The following is a 21,611-nucleotide window of genomic DNA, read 5'->3' as shown; positions in this document are numbered from 1 at the left end:
TGCTTATCAGAACTGCTTCAAAAATCTAATTTAGTCCAAGGGGAAAAAATTAAGTTAAAAAAAAAAAAAAAGCTGTAGCTAGGACAAATGCTCCTCAAAGCAAGAATGCCAGGGCACAGCAAGACAGCACCTGGGAGAGGCCAGGGGTGTGTTGGGTTCTCCCAGTTCACCTGCCAAATGATCATGCGTTGTGCGGTCATAATTCCAATATAGAGAGCAAATCCCCAGAGCAGCACTCCCAAGAGAATGTGACTGGCACAGGTGAATGCTTATCTCAACTCCTTGTGGCATGATCCTCTGACTCAAATTGACCTATAGTCTATTAGGTTCAACTCTCTTAAACTCCCTAGACCTTGTGTGCTTATTAACTTTAAATGAGAGAAATTAAACAAAAATCTTAGAAGAGGGCTACTGAATATTTAAAACTGTATTTGGAGGGGCGCCTGGGTGGCTCAGTGGGTTAAGCCACCGCCTTCGGCTCAGGTCATGATCTCAGGGTCCTGGGATCAAGTCCCGCATCGGGCTCTCTGCTCAGCAGGGAGCCTGCTTCCCTCTCTCTCTCTCTCTCTCTCTCTCTCTCTCTGCCTGCTTGTGATCTCTCTCTGTCAAATAAATAAAAAATCTTAAAAAAAAACAACAACTGTATTTGGAGTCATGGAGCACCATCTGTAATCCTATCCAAATACCTCTAAAATGAAACAGACTGCATGAGTCACAAAAAAAATTATATTTTTCCATTCTAAATAGAACCAGGCAGTCCAAAACTGTCAGAAGTTTTGGCCCCTCAAAGTAAGACTTACAATGAGTCATTCTATTGACTGGTAAGTCTCTAATACCCCGCTCAAAGCCTAAATCTGTAATTTAATGTTACTAGAAAATTTTAAGTAGCATCTTCATGAATCCCCACCACAGCAGATCAACATCCCATAAAAAGGAATGACATGAGAAAGCCTGATCCATAATCTGGACAAGACGACAAAATATTTGGGGATATTATGAGACCTTTTCAAAAACGTTCGACTGACAGATAACTGGTTATGAGGCCAATACATTCACTGAACTGTTAGTGAAAGGTCACCAGAACTGGGAAGACGGTCAGTAGAAATATTCATACATATGTGTATGCAGGCATAGTCGAATAGGACAGGAAAGAGACCTAAAGAACAAGGTAGGACTATAAAGTGAAGAAAAATTCTAGCACCAAACTCACCAAAGATGTTTTGGAGTGGTGGAAGCCATAGTATGTCTACTCAAAGACCAAACAGCACTCCTGGAGACCTCCATTGCTCTCTTTCAGGTTTCTTTTAGTAAAGGATCTTATTGTATCAAAAAATCAAGCATACCTACTGACGCAAAGTATCCCAAGGCCTCCTGGGCAGGCCCGTGGAACATTAATTTTCCTGAGGCCAACAAGGTGAGGCTATCAAACAGCTTGAAGATAGAATAACGAGGCTGATGAATGGAGAAGATGATTGTTCGTCCCTGTTCAGACATCCTATGTTAAAAGTGAAAAAATAAAAGTCATTAAACATCTAAAACTTGAACATCATGGCAACTTTAATCATCTATTCTTAGTTCGACTTGATTTTTTCTTACTAACTCCTCATTTCATATTATCTGATTGTTAGGGGACCTAAAGGCAGTGCTTTTATGAAACACTAGGGTTTCTAAAGTGAGTTCCATGGGCAGTTGACATCAACCAGAATATTCATGAAAAATGCAGATCCCTGGACAGTCTTCTCAGACATACTGGGCCTAATGAATCCATATTTCTAACAGGCACTCAGGTAATCTGTAAGAACACTCAAGTTTGGAAACATATCATGGACTGAATGTTAAAATGATGGTTGTATGCCCCATTTTCACTGATCATTTAAATCTCCTCGCTTTGTAGGAATTGGTTTTCATTCTTTTGCCCTAATGATACAATTAACATTACTGAGTACTTACTATGTCTTTGCTATTATATACTTTCATACTTACCTTAATTCTCACAATACTGTTATCAGGCAGTACCAATAATATTATTACCTTTGTGTTAGGGATGAGAAGTAGAGGGTTGAACGACTGGCCCTAAGTGTCACAGTAAGGGCCAGGGCTGGGATTTGATCCCTGGTCTGATTCCAAGGCCAAAACATTGCTAAACTACATTTACATGGGAGGTACTACTCATGGATAGAAGAAACAAAAGGCCAAAATCACTGTTGAAAACCTGTCATTATTGAAAATGTTTTATAAGCAGTATCATATCAATTTAAGCATTTTCTAAGCACCTACTGCATGTTAGCAGTGGGTAAAAGGTTGCTCTGCCTTAAAAAGGATCAGGCCAGTAGATTCAACCATTTCAGTACAGTGTGGAATAAAAGAAGCTGAGGGTTCCTTATAAGCTAAATGGAAGACCGTAACCCAGTCTGAAGATAACATAAGTAGTGCATCAACGGGGCCAACTAGAGTAAGCCAAGAAGAGAAAATGTAGTCAAGCGGAAGGAAGATGGCAAACAGACTATGCAATAACAAGGTCTACTAAGGAGACTACAAGTACTTCCGTGTCATTGCAAAGCCCGGATGTGTGCGTGGAGATCGAGGCCAGGGGGAGGGGAAGAAGCTATGAAAAGAGACTGCCCCAAAAAACCAGCCCATGACAAGTCCCTTCACTCAGAAGCTGCAGCTTTCGTCAGAGGGCAAGAAAGAGCCAGTGAAGGACTGGAAGCAAAGAAGTGCTTCCATGAGAGCTTTGTGGTCTAAGGAAATGGCATCAATATCAGTATCTCCTGGGAGACAGGAAGACTCAAACTCCATCTCAGAGCAATGGAAGCAATCTGATGTTAACAAGATCCAAGTGATCAGTGTGCACAGTGGTGTGTCAGAAATTCTAGGTTAAAGCCCTCCAGCCCAAGGAAAGATGCCTATGTGCTAACTAGTGCAAAACAGGATAAAACACGACAGAGCCCAGAGCATTCCACCATCCTCTAATGAACAGTTAACACACTGACAGATAACACGCATTCCCTAACAGAACCTGACCCATGACTTGGCGTCTTCACCTTATTGTGTAACTGCCATCTCAAACTTAAGATGTCTAAAATCTTCCCATTTCTTATCCTGGCACAGAGACCTGCTTAGGAGGGCATGAGCATCTGAGGAAGCACGGTAACAACAAGGAGGGGATGCCACAGGAAGAGAATGTGTGTGGTAGCTTTTAAAAAATTGGGGTGGTAGGGAGCAGTCCCAGAGGTGGTGGGCAGAGAGCATGGCCAGCGTGACTAGGAGATCAGTTATATTTAACAATTAAGTTACTTGGCTTAGAAAGTAAGTAAATGTATTGAGATAATGGCAGCTAAGTTTTTGCCTGTTTAAAAAATCATTTACAGGGCGCCTGGGTGGTTCCATCGTTAAGTGTCTGCCTTCGGCTCAGGTCATGATCCCAGGGTCTTGGGATCGAGGCCCACATCAGGCTCCCTGATTGGAGGGAAGCCTGCTTCTCCCTCTCCCACTCCCCCTGCTTGTGTTCCCTCTCTCTGTGCATCTCTCTCTGTCGAATAAATAAATAAAATCTTTAAAAAAAAATCATTTACAAATATGGAAATGGCAAAGACTAAAAAGAACATTCAAGTGTTAGGCTGGATTGGAAATATTACGCACTCATGGGTTTTTTGATACACACAGGCTAACAGAGCGATAATTACAGATGTATGTTTGCATGTATCATTCTATTCAAACTATATACATATGAATACATAATAAAATAATGTTCTAAATATTTCCCATATAAAATATAGAACTAGCAGTGCCTGGCTGGCTCAGTCCATGGAGCATACAACTCTTGATCTTGGGGTTGTGAGTTTGAGCCCTATGCTGGGTGTAGAGATTGCTTAAAATCTTTAATAAAAAAATACAGATACATATTTCTGTGTTATATATGCACAGACATAAAGCACACACATGTACACAAGTATTTCCTAGGTATGTCTGCTAAGTTGGTCTGGAAGCAATGAAATGGCAGTAGCAGTGAACACGCTAAGTAATTAGATCTTGGTTTCTAAATTCTGACTACAACAGAAGGTAGCAGGACTCTCCAGAGAAACATCTGACACAGGAAAAGTACAAGATGAACCTGCAACATCTTGTTGACCATAAAGTAAAGAATTGCTTGAAGAATGATTAGGGAACATGTCAAAAGGACACAAAAATCAGACTGAAAGGGCTTCTAATGACCAAATAAGGGTTAATCTAATCATAAATATGTAAGTTATATAATCCACTGATCCATTAACGAAAATAAGAATATGAGAAAACATAAATGGGGAAGGAGGAAAAGTTCTTTACAGTAGAATGCCAACTAATATATGTAGAAAGAATGACGTAAATAGAAAATCACTTGGCAACCATTGCACCAGTAACTGATAGAGGCAGAAATTGCTAGTATATGTTAAAACTGGTGGGTGGATATTTGTTGAGGAATAGGGTATGGACATATTATCTGATCATTTCAAATACCAACCAATTATGAAGGGAAAAATAGTTACTTCATAGCAGGTAAACCCAGCAGACACCAACACGACAGGTGATGGTCATGAATATCACCCATGGTAGGAGAAGTCAAAATCAGGCAGCCCCTGATTTATGCAGAACACGGCATTGTTTCTGTGGTACCCCTGCCAAGAACTCATGGCCTGAGTCTGGTCATGAGAGAACCCTGGGGGCATCCAAGTTGAGGGCCACTCTACGAAATGGACTCTTGAAGACAGACAAGGACTCGAGAGCCAGGGAAAACTGAAAAACTATTCAGGATTAGAAAATACTTAAACAAGAGGTTCTGGAGAACATCCTGAGTCAGAAAGGAGAAAGAGATACTTCTGGGACAACTGGTGAAGTCCAACTGAAGTCTATGGGTTGGATGGTGGTGATGGCAGCAATGGAAACATCGCAGCTGGGAGGTGTGCAGTGTGGTAATGTAGGAGGAGTGTCCTTGTTTCCTGGAGTTACACTCCAGAGTATTTAGGGGTGAAGGTATATGATGTCAGGAAAAGACTATGTGGGGTGGAGGGTTAGAGAGAGAGTAAATGCAGATAAATGCAGTTGGGAACAGTTGGGAAATCGCAATAAGAAGATATGAGATTTCTTTGTACTAGTCTTGTAACTCTTCTGTAAGGTTAAAAATTTTTTTTTAATTTTTTTAGATGTCCAAAATTTACCTTCTGAAATTTCTATCAACATATTCCTCCCACTGGAAGAATAAAAGTAAATGCAACTATTTTCTCCATTCTTCCATTTTTTAGGCCCTAAATTTTAGAAATTTGTTCTCTTGATAACCACACCCCACCTCCAATTCACGAACTAATCCTATTGGTTCTATCTTCAGATGCAGAATCCACGACTTCTCACCACCTCACCACTACCACCCTACTCAAAGCCAGTATCCTATCTCATTTGAGCTAAGACAAACAGCCTTCTGACTGGTTTCCTTGTACTCACCTTGCCCAGTTATACAGTTCTTTTCTCTACACAGCTGCCACTCCTCTGTTCTAGAACTCTCTAAAAGTTCCCATGTTACCTAGAGACAATAAAAGCCATAGTTCTTACTGTGGCCTACAAAGCCTGCATAATCTGCCACCCACTCAATTCCATCTCATGTCCTATTCTAATTGTTATGGACTAACTTTTGTCTTCCCCCAATTCATGTTGAAGTCCTAACCTCGAGTACCTCAGAATATATCTGTAGTTGGAGATAGGGTCTTTAAAGAGGTAATTATGGTTAAACAAGGTCATATGAGTGGCCCTTAATCTAATAAGGATCATTGTCCTTATAAGAACAGGAGATAAGGCCCCAGATGCACTGAGGGAAAATGAAATGAAGACACACATTGAAGACAGCTACCTGCGCCAAGGAGAGACCTCAGAAGAAATAATCCTGCTGATGCTCTTATCTTACTTACACTCCTAGCCTCCCAAGCATGTGAAAAACTAAACTTCTGTTGTTTAAGTCACCCGGTCTGTGGTCCTACATTATGGCAGCCCCAGCAAACGAATCAGTAAACAACCTCCATTCCCCTTAGTTCACTGAGGTTCAGTTCCTTCTGGCTCTTTTGATGTTTCCAAACACATCACACATGCTCAGGACCCACGGCTCTTCCCTCCAGCGAGGACTGTCTTCCCCAGACATCCAGGCCCCATTCCCTGCTCCCAGCTCACACGTCACATCAGTGAGGTCTTCCTTGACCACCCTGCTATATAATAGAGCACCCCCACTCCCACCACAGCCATCTTTTGCCAAACTCTTACCCTGTTTCATTTTCCTTGAAACACTTCTATTTGTCAGTTGACTACTCCCCTCCAACAAAGAAGGAAGACAATTTTGTCTGTTGTGTTCACTCTTGAACTTCCTGCACTGAGAATACTACCTGGTGCATCGCAGGGGATCTGATATTGGATGAGTGGAAGAAAAATGTTCCCATCGCATTTACCTCTTCAGGAGCAAAAGGACAGCATTTGCTGTGCTTGAATCTAAGCCAGTGGTGGGCTCATCCAGGAACAAGATGGCTGGATCGGTAATAAGTTCCATTCCAATACTAGTCCTTTTTCTTTCTCCTCCAGATACACCACGTATAAATTGAGTTCCAACCTAAAGCACAAATACCATCATTAACAATTACAACCACAGCTACTACCATTTGTTGAGGTCCTACAACATGCCAACCCTGTAAGAGGCACTTTATCTCATTATCCTCACTTATTCCAAATAACAAATAAATGAAATTACAGGAGAAGAGGTAGGTTTCTCTTTAATAACATGAGCAAACTGAGGCTCAGGTCGGGAAGTGGCCAAGCCTGATATGAACACCATGCTTAACAGTACTTCTTGTTCCCCATCAAGTCAAATATTTAGTTTTAAGATAGTTAAATTGGAACAATAAAACATATGGCCCTGGCATAATGAAATCACAAAGCAGAAGGGAGACAAAAGTAGGAGAGGAAAAGGGGAAAGCATCTAGAATTTATTAGTCTTCTTACGCCCTCCCTCCCCAACCCTCTGAAAGTCCTGGGGCGGGTGGCGCAAATGGGAAAGTTCACTTTCTATCACACCACATTAGCACCTCTTAAATGATCATAAGGCTTCCCAAATTGACCCTGCCTGTATCCCAACTCACTACAGAATTCCTGACTCATTCTTTCAGACAAATCTGGAAGCCGGAATATTCTATAGGGCAACTGGCCCAGTCATCTCAACTAGTCAATGTCATTGTGTGTGGAGGGCAGGGGGGCAGGGGAAGCAAGAAGGTTTGGGGAGAGGCAGGAAGTAGAAAAGAATTCCTATATTAAGAGTCTTCAAAGAGATAACAAGGAAGTGCTACTCATGCCCTTGATTGGATCCTATAACAACTGAGATATAGCAGACATTTTAGAGACAACTGGGAAAATGTGAATGAATATGGCTTAACATAGCTGATATTAAGATACTGTTAATTTTGTTGGTTAGTAACAGTACTATGGTAACCTAGGCAAATGTCTTTTTTCTTAAGATGCAAAATGAGTTGGGGCACCTGGGTGGCTCAGTGGGTTGAGCCTCTGCCTTCGGCTCGGGTTGTGGTCTAAGGGTCCTGGGATCGAGCCCCACATTGGGCTCTCTGCTCGTCGGGGAGCCTGTTTCCCACTCTCTCTCTCTCTCTCTGCCTTCCTCTCTGCTTGCTTGTGATCTCTCTCTCTCTCAAATAAATAAATAAAATCTTTTTTTAAAAAAGATGCAAAATGAGTAGTCAGGAGTAAAATATGATATTTACAACTTTTTAAAAAATATTTCAGAAAAAAAGCCAAAGCTAGTATGGGATAAGATGTTAACAACTGGGAAATCTAGGTGAATATTATTTGTAATCATACCATTATACTAATTATACTATAACCATGTAATTACGATAGTAATTAGACTATTCGCTATATTTCTGCTATATTTAAATTTTCATAAGAAGTAAAAAATTTTAAACATATTTTCAGTCAATTAAATAAATTCCAAGAAGTCAACAACTACCTTCAGCTCATTTTTCCTGGAATTACATGCAAGGAAGTTAGGGCAATTGACTGCTTATTGGTAAAGAACTTTAACCTAAAGGCAAAGATTGGAATGCACCTTAAGAAAAAGACAAAATCAAATAACAGAGCCAAGACAAAGGAAATCTAAACTCATGAACTTCTAAAACAAAAATAAATGGTAAATGGTGGCATCTCAGCACCAAGCTTTCAAATGAAATACAAGCAAAATACATTTTACGTTTTTCTAAAATGTCAGACAGTATGACATGAAGCAATAACCAGCAGAAAACCCCCATTCTTCATTATCTCTAAATAAGGGATATATATCCAGGGGATTTAAACTATCACCACCACACGCTCAGTCGGCAGAGCATGCAACTCTTGATCTCAGGGTTGCAAATTCGAACCCCAACTCAGGTGTAGAGATTACTTTAAAAAAAATCTTTAAAAAAGAATGCTAAATAATAGTCACCATAATCTTAAAAAGCTCATCTTCACCCAAAGCTTCAAAAGTCTTCCAGGCAAATCTTTCATCCTTAGTCATCAACTATAAAACTCCCTTGTTCATCTCGTTCCTTCCTCCTGACTCTGCATAACCACAAAAGGGAGTTATTTTTGTCTCTCTTGCCCATAACTGTTATCTCTAAAACCTAAGAGCCCAGCACATAACACACAGCCTATAAGTAAGTACTGGCAGAAGAAAGGAAGATAGGAAGAGAGGGAGAGAGGAATGAGAGACAAAAGTGCCAAAGAAAAGGCTATAGAAAAACAACTCAGATGCTACACAAGTTAGAAATAAACCCTACTGGGGTACCTGAGTAGTTTAGCCGCTTAAGCGTCTGCCTTTGGCTCAGGTCATAATCCCGGGGTCCTGGGATCGAGCTCCACAACGAGCTCTAAATCAAGCCCCAAATCGAGCCCCGCATCAGGCTCTTCGCTCGGCAGGGAATCTGCTTCTCCCTCTCCCTCTGCCCCTCTCTCATTCGTGCTCTCTTGCTCTAGCTCTCAAATAAATAAATAAAGAATCTTTTTTAAAAAAAAGAAGAAAAAGAAAGAAAGAAAAAAGAAACTCCACTTTGATGAAATATAATTTTGAAAGCCAAATTACAGCAAAGTGAAACATAGAGCCAGAACCCTTGGATTTTCGTCATTTAAGAATTCCAGAAATAGGGGCACCTGGGTGGCTCAGTGGGTTAAAGCCTCTGCCTTCAGCTCAGGTCATGATCCCAGGGTCCTGGGATCGAGCCCCGCATCAGGCTCTCTGCTCAGCGGGGAGCCTGCTTCATCCTCTCTCTCTCTCTCTGCCTGCCTCTCTGCCTACTTGTGATCTCTGTCAAATAAATAAATAAAATCTTTAAAAAAAAAAAAAAAGAATTCCAGAAATATACCTCAAAAGCAACGGCACAAAGTCTCCTGGAGGAAGAGGAAGGAGAGCTAAAAGGGGAAAGAAAGCAGGAAGAAGGAAAGTTAGTGGAAAGCTACAGCTGAGACCCGACAAACAGTGTGAGAGCGTCAAGAGCTATAATCATGGGGAAAGGGCCTTGTGTTCCTCGCAAAGGCACTTCTATGCACTGGACCACCCTGCCACACTTCATTTCCAGGATCCAAACATTTTTAGGTTGTTCTTTAACCTGGTTAATTTCCATCTTCACATTATGTAACAAGTCGCACTTCTCTATATTACTGAAAGCAGCCACTTCTGAGCACGCACATTGTAGAAAACTTCTGAGTAAGAGTTACGCTATCCACACAGGTGAGAACTTAATGCTGGCTATGACCCTATCTGGTTTTTCCACATTACCTTGGAATCTGCCACTTTATCCAGACCTAACTGCTGAATGACCTTGTTAATTCGCTCATTTTTTTCATGACTCGTCATGGTTGTCGGAAGCCGGAGAGCTGCTGAGAACTGTAAATTTTCTCTCACTGTCAGAGTTCCCATCACGACATCATCCTTGAAGCAAAATGACATTTTAACAAGACATATTAGGTTTTTTCTAATACCATCACACTTAAGCCCATGTAACTTCATCCCCAAGAATACCAATCAACATAAAGTTCTAGCTAATGATGAACTTGCAGGTAGACAAATGACAGCAACTCCAAATACAGAGAGCTGGAAAAGCAGATGGCATAATTTTCATTCCCTATGTGTACATCCAAGTCGACACAGGTAATTATGACTACTACTAGCAGACATGTCCAGACTGCTTTACACAAATTTAGCAAAACATCTTTCTAAGCTAGGGGAAGGAGAGAGGTGAAGGTAGGGCAAAAAAGGAGACTAGTAGTGTCTTGTGAAAATCATAACTAGAATGGATATCATTGCCCTTATAGCAGTTAGATTCCAGATTCTTCCTGCCTCTTCATTTAACACCACTCTGAATCTTAACAAGGGATTATGAAAAGCTGGTGTGAAGGAAACTGGTTCCATGAACATATCATTTGGTCAGCTGGAAGTACACTTATCTCTCAACCAAGGCATTTGCCCATACAGAAATAGAAGAAGGCTAAGATACAAATCCACAAATACTTACTTGTACCACATAACCTGAATTACATTTGAAATTGGCAGGTCGAGGTGCTCCATTTATCAGAACATCTCCAGATAATCCCTTCGGATCTTTCCTTGCAGCTAAGATATCTAACAACCTATGAGAGGACATATTATGTTGTTGTTTTTCTCAACTCAGGCTGTATTTCTCAGCTACTCTAAATCCAAATTCTGCTCAAGTTAGAATACTGACCAATCAAGAAATTCCATGGATTACCTAAAATTATGTATATGGTTTTCTGTTTTTTCAGGTACTTCCTTGAATTCAATCTTTATTGTCAACATATATGATGAAATTGGTTTCAGGTGTAGAATTTCGTGATTCATCATAAAATTACATATATTTTTCAATTCTCACCTTCCCTTTTTTAGTTTATATTACAGTATAACTCAAAAACCAAGTCACCGTTGGCTGCTCTAGCACAGACTTCCCCAACAGCCTTCCAGGTCATGTGACCTTGGGGGTCTCTCAAGTCAGACAATGCGCTCCTTCGTCTAAGAAGTAAGTCTTCACTTGGGCCTTTGGCTCCATCTACACACTTTCAATTTTTTTCTCTCTCCTTACCCTCCGCATTAGCTCAAATCATAGCTGACAGCTGTATGCCAGTCATGTCTTGTTATTGTGTGCTATTAGTAAGCTGACCAAGATTTCCCAGTCCTTGGGACAACCAGCTCCAAGCTAGCATCATGCATATTATCCACAGCACCTAGAACCACACTAGACAGGCAGCAAACACTCGACACATACCTGCTCACATGAAAGGCATCTTGAAAAGCACATTAAACCCCAAAGGAAAAGCTGACTTCTACTATTATACTCACGAAGATTTGCCTCCACCTGTGGGTCCCAGAATGGCATTGAGGCCAGGTCTCATGATGCCACTGTAAGCACAGAACATATCAGTTCATTAGCCCACTTCAAAACCAGTTCTATAAATTTAGAGTCTGCATCTAATACGCTCAATGAAAGTGATTAAACTATAGACGGAAAGCAAGCACAAACCAATGCTGAAAGGAAAAAGACAATTAACGTAATGTCCATTAACGTATGTCAATTAACATAAGTCCAGCACATGAAGGATCTTAATCACTAGTCAAGACCTGTAAGAAAAATGGCTTGGGTCCCTCTAAACTCCTTTCACTTCTTCTCTAAACCATTTATAGTCTTTGAAAAAGAACACAAGAAATTTCAAGTTTCCTTAAAGTGACAGATTCTGATTAAACATATGTGTTACACTTACCCCTCTTAATACAGTGTAAAGAATGTAACAAGTCTTAACTAATGTTTGATGACATTAACTGATTTACTTCAAGTCACCTCTGTGGCTACCTACTCTAAGTTCTACACAATTAATAAGTCAACAGATTTCTAGAATCACCAGTAGTGTTCTCACCACTTAAAACTCATCAGATTAAGAAACAATATATGTGAAGTAGAATTTCAATGGCTAAGAATAAAGCACCTCATGGGTAAAAAACAAAATACCAATTCTTTTTTTTTTTCTTTTAAGATTTTATTTATTTATTTGACAGGCAGAGATCACAAGTAGGCAGAGAGGCAGGCAGAGAGAGAGGATAAAGCAGGCTCCCCACTGAGCAGAGAGCCCGATGCGGGGCTCGATCCCAGGACCCTGAGATCATGACTTGACCTGAAGGCAGAGGCTTAACCCACTGAGCCACCCAGGCGCCCCCCAAAATACCAATTTTTACCTGTCACAAAATTGTTACTGAATTAGAAAAGTAAAACATGTACCTCAGGATATACTATTCTCTCCCTTATAAAGTATCAGGTAGGTGGATTAGAAAATTCTCAGCACAGAACTGGTAGATGCCACTTTCTGTAGGGAACAACCTTTAAGGATATAGAGGCATGGGAGCATACACAGCATGTCCCAGACAAACTAAGATGTTTAAGGGCAGTGAATACCCAGATAGAGAGCAAGAAGGTAGAAAAAAATTAAGGCAGGGTTTACTGTGCTGAGACTCAAGAAGAAGGTAAGTAGTTTGAATTTTATCCTGAAGGTAACCAGTAGACTGGCAAGGAGAAAAGGACTGGAAAAAGGAGAATGGAGACTATGCCCTCTCCAGGGACACCCAGGGGGTAGAGTCAGTTAAGTATTTGACTCTTGGTTTTGGTTCAGGGCCTGATCTCAGGGTCATGGGACTGAGCCCCACGTTGAGCTTCATGCTCAATGTGGAATCTGCTTAATAACTCTTTCCCCCCTGGCTCTGCCCAGTCTCCCCACTAAAATAGATAAATAAAATCTTTTAGAAATATATTAAGTTAAAATAAAGAAAAAAGTAGGGTCTCTCCAGCTCAACAGGCATGATAAAATAGAGACCTGGAAAAGCTAGAAAAGCCTTTTCAAAACCTTGTTGTCTATGCCCAATCTCTGTTGGAACAGATAAATCAAAATTTATCCCAAAATAAAAATAGTATCTATTCCAAAGCTGAAATCTATTTCATTCCCAGGCAATGATTCTCAGAGGCCAATCCTAAGGTTATATAACCAGGAGTGGTGAACATCACAAAGCAGCTGTACCCCAATACCTCAACCACAGAGGACCTCAGCATTTACTGACTCTTGTGCTTAAACTGTTATAAGTATAAAATGACTGGTGGAGGCTAAAAGGGAAGGTAGCTCTCACTCTGCTCATGAACTGAGGTGCCTCTCACTGAAATACCCAACCAAAAAATGAATTTGATAAACTGGGAGCAAGCTGTAGAACAGAAAGATCTCTTATGCTTTCAGTGCCGTCTTCCCCACCCACACCCCACAGTATAAAAAGACACACTGGTTAAGTGAACTTTCAAGATGCATTTATCTGTAGCTTTTGATGCATCTTCTTTATTAATAGCTACCCAGTAGGTGCCTGGGTGGCTTGTTTGGTGAAGCAACTGCCTTCAGCTCAGGTCATGATCCCGGAGTCCTGGAGTCCCAGCTCCACGGGGAGTCTGTTTCTCCATCTGACCTTCTCTCCGCTCATGCTCTCCCTCTCTCTCTCAGATAAATAAAATCTTTAAAAAAAAAAAAAAAAAAAAAAAAAAAAAAAGCTACACAGGAACTGTATTAATAGCTACCCAGTAACTTCTAAAATGACCAAAAATCAGCTTGATATTCACTAAGACATCATTGTCAGGAAACTTTTCCAGGTTTTTAAAATATCTACTCAAATAAAGACCAACAATCCTAAATGATTAACCCAAAATCGAATGTGAACAGGCTAGGACAATCTTTCAGTTCCCTGAGTTGGGCTTACTTTGGCACTAGACCCTAGCATTACAGAAAACAACAGTAATGTCCAAACACAAATGCAAGAAAGAGTTCAAGCTGGGAGAAGGGGCTAATTCTCCCTCCATTCACTTAGCACAATTATCCAGTAACTACTACAGGTGGTAAGACACTCTTCTAGGACATGGGATGGAGCTGAGGACAAAACAAAGCCTAGGACTTGTGGAGTTTGCACTCTGGGCCAGGGACCAGCCAATGGCTAGTCACCTGTTCTGCTCATAAAGCGTTACTAGAGCAGAGCCGCATTCATTCGCCCACATCCATGACCGCCTTCACACTGCGGCCACAGGACCAAGGAGCTGCCGCACAGATGTGGCCCGTGAAGTGGAAAAGATTTCCTAGCAGTCCCTTTACAGAAAGGCTGTTGACCTCTGTTCTGGTTTATGGTCTACAATCCCCTTGCTCCCTCACCCCGCCCTCCACTCTACTATCATCCCTCAAAACTCATTTTCCACCCTTATTTATGGCTTTACAACATTTGCGTGCAGGGAAGTTTCACTCTTGTCCTATAAAGTCTTGTCAACAAGAATGGTGCCATCTCGGGTTCCCCCCACCCCACCATAGCATGCAGCACAGTGGTCAACAATAGGTAGATCATTAAATAGATTATTAAATGCTGAACACATCAGGTGAAACCCAGCTAACGGACTGAGGTCCCAACTATTATATTTTAGTGCATAATGGTTAATCCTCTGGTTTCATTTTATGGAGAAGTCCATGTCATTGGTGCACCTTCCCCCCCTACACTACACGCACGCACACACACACACACACACACACACGCACACACAGACACTCTCTCATGCCCCTGGCCCTCCAATTTAAGTTTAGGGGCTTCCATCATGGTAGAATAACACAGTGCCACGCTCTACTTGTCTGAATCCACCATTAGACTAGAAGGTTTCTGAGAGCAGAGGACATATCTATGTCACCAGCATCTTGCACAATGTCAAGCACCTAGCAGACATCTAAAATTTGTTGAATAAATGAGTCTCTGCATTTTTATAAATGAGAATTACAGGAAAACAAAAAGGCAAGCTTGAAAAAAAAATGTGAAGAAGTGGGAAAAACTCAACAGCTGTAACGGAACACAGGCTATGAAGGGAGATGGGAGGAAGAGAGATGACAGCTGAAGGGTGGGCTAATTCCTTGTATTAAAGAATAAGAAAAATGAGCAAATCAGTAAGTGTATTAAGGATAACGAGAGCCAGGGTTTTCACTTTTTGAGATGTTTTACAAACATAGAAATGTGGAAAGAACTGTGGGGTATTAGATTACAATTTTTGGTATTAATGAGAAGTCCTAGGTTTTAATCTATATACACAGATATAGAGACACAAGTATAGGCATATGTATGTACACATATATAGACATATGCTCGCTAGGTCTACCCACTGAGAAGGCTAAGAACATATGGCATCCCAACAGCAACCAATAGTCCAAGCACCCAGATCTTGGTTTGTAAATATCATCTTCCAAAAAAGGAACCACAGCTGATTCCAGGTCTGAAGCAAGATAAGTATTCAGGGAGTCTGAAACTTCTTGCTGTGCCAAAAACTACTCAAATAAGAGGACATCTCAAAAGAATGAGCTTTAAAAAAAAAAAAAAAAAGGAAAGTCTCCCACTAACCGAATCAGGAACAATGGGAGTATTAAGAAGAATAATGATAATAGTGCATTACCACTGAATATGAAATCCATGAGTCTATACTGAATGAGATGATGAATAAAGCTTTTTTCTTTCAGGAGACTTCAAATTGATCCATGCAGAAGAGATGAATGAGAAGAGAATATCACCCTTTGATAACTATCATAGTGATCATTACTGCCACTTCGGGCGGGAAGAGTCAATGGGAGCTGAAGCTGGTGGGGTGAAGATTAATGAGGAATACTGTTTTGGGATAATGTCTTATCTCCCTTCATAGCATTTATCAATTACAAAGTAGAAAATGGTAACATTATGGTGGAGAAAGTTGGTAGACCCCAACATGACCAAGTAATCAAGGTTAAGGCATGAGACAGAAATACTAGGTTGGATGAGACAAAGGAGACATGATGTGGTGGTCAATCAACTATGTTAAGGGCACAGGTGACCGAGGGTCTCTTAGCACCCACCACTGTATTCACTATGAGGCTGCACTCCCCCTCAGCTGCTCCAAAACGATGACTGAGTGATTACAGAAAAGAGGACTCTAATTTCTGGAAAACATACACCAAAGGAGTTAGGGATAATAAAACGTCATATGGGAGCTTGTTTTAGAAAAATACCAATGATAATGGGTATATAAAAACTAAATGTGATGAGCAAATGCAGTGAAATGTTAACAGGTGAGGCACAGGGGTGAAAAGTACAAGGTCTAAGTTTAAAATAATGTCAAAATAAATTATCAATTTAACAAATTCCCAAGTGGTATATTGAATTTCCATGATGACCAGTGGGGATCCACACATCTACTGGAATGGACCATTTTTTCCATATATCTTCAGTATTGATGAGGGAAAGTCCAAATGCCGGGCATGGAGATAAACTAAGTATAACAGAAAGATTTTCATGAGGAATTAAGGTCTCACCTTTTTGAATTCTCATAGTCAGATTTTGTTTTATCTTCTTCACACCTCCCCCCACAAGAGGAAATCAGGTTCTAGTTACTCAGTTCTATAAATTAGATTACAAAATGTCCACAGAAAAAACAAAAACCAAGCTTCTCACCAGGTTTTTTGAAATACAATAACTATTGTGAATGGTGGTGGCACTATCAAACACAAATAAAAAATAACACATATGAGAGCAATCTTTCCCCATCCCAGAAATTCTACTTAGGTGAAGTCAGCAGATAGGGGAAAGATTAGAAATACTGCAGCAAAAACGGGGATGACCTCTCTCAGAGATGCCTAAACCAGAAATGTGAGTTAGCAAGGAAACCAATCCCTCCTGTCCTTTTAACTATAAAATTGGAAAGAACTGCAAGATTTGACTGAGTTTTTATGAACCTAGCTATGCACATTCAACCTAGGATGAACTCATCTGTTGCTAAAATGCATACCATGGGGCCATAAAACTTTATGAAGCATTGATCAGATAAACACTTGTGTTGTATCAAGTTACTAATCTAGTAGCTTTAAAACATAAGCAGGAGAAATGTACGCTCACATAGTATGAATTTTAAATCTATTCCACCTGTGTGTATTCAAATCCTTTATCTTCCATTCATTAGCACGAAATCCAAAGTGACCAATATTTTCTTGATTAATATGTTCCACAAAGAACTTGTCAGCTTTTCAGAAAGGTCAGGTGGTTCTAATCAAGACCTGATTCAATTCCTAATTTCTCTTATCACTTTGGACTTCAGCTACACCGCTTAAGCAAAGTTATAGTTGTCTTGTATTTAAATAGTCTCTGCCTGTGTAATGGAGAGAAGCATTAAGTCCATGGCACAAACCTATATAAACAGACCACTCGTTTGAAACAAGTGTATTTGAAAACCAAAGTACTTTTACAACATACTGTCATTTCAACTACCTCAACTGTCATTTCAACTACCTCACTCTAGCATCTGGAACATAAAGGACATAAAGTGCATAAGGACCTAAAAGTATTTGGCTTGTAAGGTACAGCCATACTTCTCCTCTTCATCTCACAGATCAGAAAACGGAAGCTTGGAGAGGACAATTATATCCCGACGACCAAGAACTAGTAAATCATACAGCCAGTCGCTTTCTAGAGAACCCCAGCTCATACCCAGAAAAAAACAAACAACACATTGTTTGGTTTCTCAAACAAAAGTCGATGCATATGGAACAACCACTTTAAAAACCGTTTAGCAGTTCCTTTAAAGTTAACCATATACCTAAGATGTGACCCAGCCATTTCGCTCTGATGGCAGCAGCAGCCCCAAAATTTCCCTTCAACACTCCTAAAACCAAAGAAGGCTATTACTACCGTCAGATCTTTGAGCGCCACTACCCCTGCCGGGCCGACTGGCTGACGCATTACTGGATGCCGAGGTGGATCAACGCCACTGACCCTTTGGCCTGCACTCTGGCCCATTACAAGGCAGCTGCCAAAGCCTAGGGGCCCTCTGCACTCAGCCCTGCAAGGACTCACTCCTCTTGTGAAGGGTTGGGGGCTCCAGGGCAGGAAGGGGAGCGGCAAGCATCAACCACTCAGGCCCGTTGGGCATGAAAAAAAAATAAAAGTCTTAAATCAGGAAAAAAAAAAAAAACTAACTCTGAGGTTAGCCACACAAAATAAAAGCATTTGTCTGTATGTCTGTATGGACTTGTACACAAATGTTCGTAAGACCTTTATTTGCAATAAGCAAAATCTATAAAGCTCATTGTATGTCAATAAAGCTATTTTAATACAAGTTCATGCACATACTTGATATTTGTTAGTATTTCCTTCTCAACTGTTTTTCGACCAAAAAGAAAGCCACTCTTCACTTTCACTCGATAGTAAATGTTATGAAAACTTAACACAGCTACTTCAGTAAAGGTCTTCTGGTTGTTGGAGGTCATCTTGGAGAGGTCACTGGTGTTTCTTCGTGGCATTCGGATTAAAACTTGGTCATTTTCGGAAGACATCTGGAGAGTTTCTGCCTTTCTGCAAAAGGAAAAGCAATAGTAAGTTGATAGTCTAGATAAATGATACTGTAAACACCAGTAAGAGGACACTTAAAACAAGTCCATTTTGGTACACATTTCCAACTATAAAATAAATAAGTCCTGGGATGGTGGCTATTGATAATAACACTGCATTGTATATTTGAAAGCTGTTAAAACAGCAGATCTTGAAAGTTCCCATCACAAGAAAAAAGAATGTGACTTTGTGTGTGTTAGATGTTAACTAGACTTATTGTGGTGATCATTTCACAATGTATACAAATATTAAATCATTATCTTGCACACCTGAAACAATATAATGGTATATGTCAACTATATCACAATTGAAAAAAATAAAAATGAAGATCTAAACTTTAAAAGAATGTAAAATACCTCATTAGTCACTTTTACACTGATTACAAGCTTAAAGAAAAATATTTTGGGGGCAGAGGTGGTCCAAGATGGCAGAAGTGTAGGAGACCTAATTTGGTCTGGTCCCAGGAATTCAGCTAGATAGTTATCAAACAATTCTGAAGAGCTACGAACTCAACAGGAGATGAAAGAAAAGAATAGCAGCAACTCTATGAACAGAAAAGCAACCACTTTCCTCAAGGTAGGATATGCGGAGAAGTGAATCCAAGGTGATGTATGGGAAGGGAACCTCCATCAGCTGGCTCCCGGCAAGTGATAGTAGAGGAGAACAAAGTCAGAGCTTTTAGAAGTTTGCTCCAGTGAAGGACATTGCTTTGGTAGCTAAGCAGAAGTGGAGGGCTGGAACCCTTGGTAGGACAGTGGGACAGTGTGGTCTCAGGACACTTGGGTCACAGAAAGACTGGGGTTGCCTGAGTGAGACAGAGCTCCCAGGAATCAGAGCAGAGAAGCCAACTGCAAAGATGGAGCTGAGGAGTGGGCTCTCAGCTCGGGGTGGCTATAAAGTGTGATCACGGCACAGTTGGGCCAGTTCTCCTCAAACAGGGGCTCAACAAGCGGCAGATCTGGGGAGACTCCCCACCTACCCCCTGGGAGTGCACTGCAGCAATCTGCTGGGTTTGGAGACTCCAAACAGGGCTATGTACCAGAGACAGAATTGCTGGGTCACAGGCCAGGTGAGCACAGAGTGTGGCTGGAGACCCAGGAGACAGGAGGGATGGACTGCTTTTCTCAGAGGGCACAATGAGGAGTGGGGCCCCAAGCCTCGCCCCTAGCAAGGGTGGTGCAATTCTGCCTTTGGCAAAGGCATTTGAGAATCACTGCAACAGGTGCCTCCCCAGAAGATCAGCAAGAACATCCAGCCAAGACCAAGTTTACCAATCAACGAGAACTGCAAAATGCCAGCACTAGGGGAATATAGCACATAGAATTCATGGCTTTTTCCCCATGATTCTTTAGTTTTTCAACTTTAACTTTTCTTAATTTATTTTTTCTGAAATTTTCTTCCTTCTTTTTTCAACCAACTTATCTTTTCAATTCCTTTTAGAAAATCGTTTTTAATTTCCATTTTTATGTCATATTTTCTCTTCATTGTATTTAACCTTATTTTTTGAGTGTATATATATCTATATCTGTATTTTGAGTATATATATAGATATACAATATGTATATATATAGATATACAATATGTGTATATATAGATATACAGATGTATACATATAGATATACAGTATATCTGTATATCTACATATATACACTCAAAATATAGATATAGATAGATATACAGATATATATATATATATATAAAGAAAAAAGATACATATATATGTATCTTTTCTTCTTGCTTTAAAATTTGGGGAGGCAGTTTCTTCTAACAGACCAAAATACACCCAAAGTCTAGTGTACGGCTCTATTTACGTTTCTTCTAACAGACCAAAATATCCTAAGTGTAGTGTATAGCTTTGTTCTATTTACCCACCTGATCACATTCTCCTTTTTAGAAATTTTTCTCCTTTCTGTTTTCAACCAACTTATCAATTTCTTTTTCAAAATCTGTTTAAATTTTCATTCTACATTCATATTCCATTCCTTCATAGTATTTCACCTTATTTTTATGTGTGTACATATATATATATTTTTTTCTTTTCTTAAAATTTTGGGAGGCAGTTTCATCTAACAGACCAAACCACACCCAAAATCTACTGTATGGCTCTGTTCTATTCATGAACCTGATCATATTCTTTTTTCTTTTCCCCCCAGTTTCATGTCTCTTCTGATCTTTTTAGTGAATGTTTCTCAGGGGTCATTGTTACCCTTCTAGTATTTTGTTCTCTCAGTCATCTGTTCTTCTCGGGACAATATGGCAAAACAGAAAAACTCACCTCAAAAAAAAAGAACAAGAGGTAATAACAGCTGCCCAGGGACCTAATCAATATGGACATTAGTAAGTCAGAACTAGAGTACAGAATAATGATTATCAAGATACTAGCTGGGCCTGAAAGAAAGCATATAAGACACTAGAGAATCCCTTTCTGGAGAAATAAAATCTAACCAAGTCAAAATTAAAAAGGCTACTATGAGGTGTAATTAACAATGGAAGCTCTAACTGCTAGGCTAAATGAGACAGAAGAGAGAATTAGTTATATAGAAGACCAAATGATGGAGACTAAAGAAGCTGAGAAAAAGAAAGACAAACAACTACTGAATCACAAGAAGAGAATTCGAGAGATAAGTGATACTATAGAGCTAAACAATATTAGAATAACTGGAATCCCAGAAGAAGAAGAAAGAGAGTGGCAGAAGGTATATGGGAGCAAATTATAGCAGAGAACTTTCCTAATTTGGGGAAGGAAATAGGCATCAAAGTCAAGGAGGCACAGAGAACCCCCCTCAAAATCAATAAAAATAGGTCAACACCCCAACATTTAATAATAAAACTTACAAATCTCAGAGACAAAAAGAAAATCCTGAGAGCAGCTCAGGATAAGAGGTCTGTAACCTACAATAGTACAAGCATTAGATTGGAAGCAGACCTATTCACAGAGACCTGGCAGGCCAGAAAGGACTGGCATGATATATTAAGGGTACTAAATGAGAAAGATATGCAGCCAAGAATATTTTATCCAGCTAGGCTGTCCCTGAAAATAGATGGAGAGATAAAAAGCTTCTAGGACAAACAGAAACTAGAAGAATTTGCAATCACCAAA

General features: G+C 40.1%; 1 protein-coding gene across 2 annotated transcripts in view; it reads right to left on the bottom strand.

Annotated features, from left to right (window-relative positions):
* Positions 1 to 21,611, bottom strand: part of ABCG2 (ATP binding cassette subfamily G member 2 (Junior blood group)) — a 129,881-nt gene that overhangs the window by 20,901 nt on the left and 87,369 nt on the right. The window contains exons 3-8 of one of the 2 annotated variants that reach the window (XM_032861926.1): positions 18,254 to 18,475; positions 11,402 to 11,461; positions 10,563 to 10,677; positions 9,827 to 9,979; positions 6,465 to 6,622; positions 1,344 to 1,495 (exon numbers count right to left, since the gene is read on the bottom strand). In XM_032861926.1, coding sequence (XP_032717817.1) covers positions 1,344 to 1,495; positions 6,465 to 6,622; positions 9,827 to 9,979; positions 10,563 to 10,677; positions 11,402 to 11,461; positions 18,254 to 18,456 — 841 coding nt within the window. In that variant the 5' untranslated portion in view covers positions 18,457 to 18,475. Of the gene's footprint in view, positions 1 to 1,343; positions 1,496 to 6,464; positions 6,623 to 9,826; positions 9,980 to 10,562; positions 10,678 to 11,401; positions 11,462 to 18,253; positions 18,476 to 21,611 lie in introns of those variants that run through there. The other variant, XM_032861931.1, reaches the window with a different exon arrangement.

Source organism: Lontra canadensis, unplaced genomic scaffold, assembly GCF_010015895.1.
Source record: "Lontra canadensis isolate GAN:19392208 unplaced genomic scaffold, GSC_riverotter_1.0 scaffold1, whole genome shotgun sequence".
NCBI lineage: Eukaryota > Metazoa > Chordata > Mammalia > Carnivora > Mustelidae > Lontra > Lontra canadensis.
The sequence above is the reverse complement of the archived record's forward strand: the minus strand, read 5'-3'. Positions and strand labels throughout refer to the sequence as shown.